This window comes from Leguminivora glycinivorella, chromosome 15, assembly GCF_023078275.1.
Source record: "Leguminivora glycinivorella isolate SPB_JAAS2020 chromosome 15, LegGlyc_1.1, whole genome shotgun sequence".
NCBI classification, from domain to species: domain Eukaryota; kingdom Metazoa; phylum Arthropoda; class Insecta; order Lepidoptera; family Tortricidae; genus Leguminivora; species Leguminivora glycinivorella.
In genome coordinates, this window is record NC_062985.1 from 6,308,457 (window position 1) to 6,311,441 (window position 2,985).

At 43.6% G+C, this 2,985-nt stretch overlaps 1 protein-coding gene across 1 annotated transcript; it reads right to left on the bottom strand.

Moving 5' to 3' along the window:
* Nucleotides 1-298: 298 nt before the first annotated feature.
* LOC125233971 (Krueppel-like factor 2) lies at nucleotides 299-2,630 on the bottom strand. Its single transcript, XM_048140151.1, has 2 exons — nucleotides 1,922-2,630; nucleotides 299-1,835 (listed from the first exon to the last, which is right to left on the bottom strand). Exon 2 carries the CDS (start codon nucleotides 1,826-1,828, stop codon nucleotides 974-976), a length of 855 nt encoding a protein of 284 aa, XP_047996108.1. The 5' UTR covers nucleotides 1,829-1,835; nucleotides 1,922-2,630; the 3' UTR covers nucleotides 299-973.
* Between the last annotated feature and the right edge of the window lie 355 nt (nucleotides 2,631-2,985).

A 2,985-nucleotide genomic window follows, 5' to 3' on the forward strand; every position in this document is an offset into this window, starting at 1 on the left:
TTATTATAAACCACATGACACTTAAGAAATTTCACTAGTCATATCCATATTAATATTTAAATCGCTACATGAAATCCGCTCTCTAATAATATGTAAGGTATGAATATGGGCCTAATTGTCAAAACTGAGGTTCAAAAGTTTTAAGCCTGTGTCAAGAGATGGCAGTCTATGCACTGTGATTACACATTTTTCTTCGACAGTAATTCTCTATAATACTCGATCCTCTTTGTATGTGTTCAAATGTCAAATATTAATATTAGCGCCATCTAGCTGAGCGTACCCCAAAGGTATAATCCATCCATCCATCTAGGCGGTGGTGCGGTGGTACCTTTTTCTGTATGGTACTGAGGTACGTTTTTTTCTTAGACTTTATCTGTCTATACGGAGTAGTTATATATGTCTTTGGTTGTATATAATTGAATTCATTCCCATGTTTTTACATTATTAACTATTTAGACTAGTGCCATTAATTAATTGTCCATCGGATTAGTTGAAATTATATGCCAGCCGAGATTGTCTCGAGGTACGGTACCTTATACAAAATATACTTAAATTAAAGTGAGAACCCGTTTACTGTTTGGTTGCTATAATTTTAAGTCATTCATTCTCAGACATGGTGCCTCATGAAAAAATACCGTGAATACATACATATAAGTCTAGTAAAATTAAACGTAAATCAATCCAAACTCTTGAGAAATAATAATTAAACATACCTACATAGGTGATAATTTTAACATTTTTAACACACATGAATCCTAAGACGGCTATGACTATGCAAATATACATAATTCTGTCTCATGTATTAGCATGCGTTGTTGTTAAGTTACTTATTTAAATCTCAATAAGCTCTAAGTATTAGTCAGTCACTACATTGTCACAAAACACTTAATGACAACTGGCTAGTTCACAATAAATATTTCGCGCCCGCGCAAAATAAAGGTTCATTAATATTCTAGCTGAGACTCATTAATCATCACAGAAGCCTTCGCGTCCGGTACCCGTAAGAGGCAGGTCGTCTGGCCGCGTTGGCGGCTGCGGCAGCGGCAGCGGCGGCGGCTGCGGCGGCACGGCGTGCGTGCACTCGCCCGTGCTTGGCGAGGTGGTCGGACCGGGCGAAGCGCTTCCCGCACTCGCCGCAGCGGTACGGCTTGTCGCCGGAGTGGCTGCGGCGGTGGCGCGCCAGTTCGTCGGAGCGCGCGAACCGCCACGAGCAGCCGCCCCACGTGCACCGGTACGGCTTCTCCCCGCTGTGCCGCCGCAGGTGCGCGCGCACGTGCGACGCTTTCGCGTACACCTTTCCGCACTCTTCCACCGGACACCGGAACACTCCCATCGTCGGACAGAATTGCGGCTCGCCCCACGATCGCTTCTCAGTCTTCGGCTCTGTCTCCCGCTTGGACGCGTCCTCCTCGGGTTGGTAGCTGCATTCGTGAACTCGCATCGACTCTAAATCTATACCGAGAACCGACAGCCTCCCCAGTGAGTCTTCGCTGCTGTCCGTGGCCTCGGAGCCCGAGTGCAGCGCGTCATTCGAACGGTCACTGCTCAAAGCTTCTAACAGGAACTCATCGAAATCGAAAGTATTGTCCAAATCGGCGAAATCGAATAACACTGGCGATCGAGATCTCGCATCGTCCGCATTTCTCACACTACTACTCACGAACGCATCACAATTAATGTCCAAGTCACTGAACTGCCAGTCGTCGGCGTCGGAGCCGAGGCTCGGCAGCTCGAAGTTGATGAGGCTCTCGGCCGGCGAGTACTCGAAGAGGAGCTCGTCACTGAGGAGCACGTCCTCGCTGACCGCAATGTTGCTGTCGCGAAGCATGGTGCTCCTGAAATAATAAATAAACATTCACTGAGATGCAAAGGCGAGTAAGTAAATAAAGTTCGAATTAAAATTGACTTTAATTTTACTTACGATGCAACTGCCTCTGTATCGTATATTTAGTATAGAGATAGTCGTGTAAAGAGACAGGCAGCCGGCTGTGGAGCGGCCGGGAGTAAAGTGAGCGACGGCTGCGCCCGCGCCGGCGAGCAGCGGACGCGTGATAACCGCGATCGGCGATTATCGGCGGATCCATGTCCGCAGAGCTCGGCCAGATTAAACCTTATCAGACGAACTGGCCCGACGCGCGTGGTACAACAGACGGATTGTGTCGTGGAATTGTTTGTAAACAACAATTAATTCGCAGGTGAGCGATATTTTTCCGCACAGAAACTTTTATACCCATATTTTATTGTAAGTATAGTAAGTAGACCGAGTATACTCGTATCTATGGCTAATATCGTTTATCTTCCACTTTCAGGCAATACAATTCTAAAAATAAAGTAGGAATATGCAGCTAGAGCCTTAAGGCTATTTAATTAAGCTTTCTTTTTTATGTAGGTACATACCAATATAAAAAAGAAAGTAAAATGGGTTCGGAAAGTAAAATGGAAGCATATGTAAAATGGATTCTTTGTAAAATTCCATGTCAGTAGGTAATTCACCCTGTAACTACCACTCATAAGCCATATTATTTCTGATAAGAAATAGAAAAATATCAATTAAGTATGTGCGCTATTTAATAAACATCATTTGTGCCTACCGGCGGATCATTCACTTTCTCTGTTATCAATATGGCTTGTTATGTTTGACTGACCCGATCGAGTCTTCGACTCTTTGACATTTTATGCAAGACAAATACCTAGCAGAAATAACATTGAAATTTACAAAAGATCAGCAGAAGAAAAAGAGATTTATTTTGACGCTTTAGCACATCGTCAGACTCCTTACATTATTATTTTACATATTTTACCAAAGCTTTTTAAGCTCCCGATAGTATTCGATATGGTGTTTTGATTATGTTATAAGTGTGTAGGAAGAGGAACATACAGTTGCGTTTGATAAAAACAAATATATGTTTGCAAAAATGCTACCAAGGAAGGATATCCGCTTCCATCCCCACAACGAGCTAGGCTCTGATAAAATTCTTTTGAAGC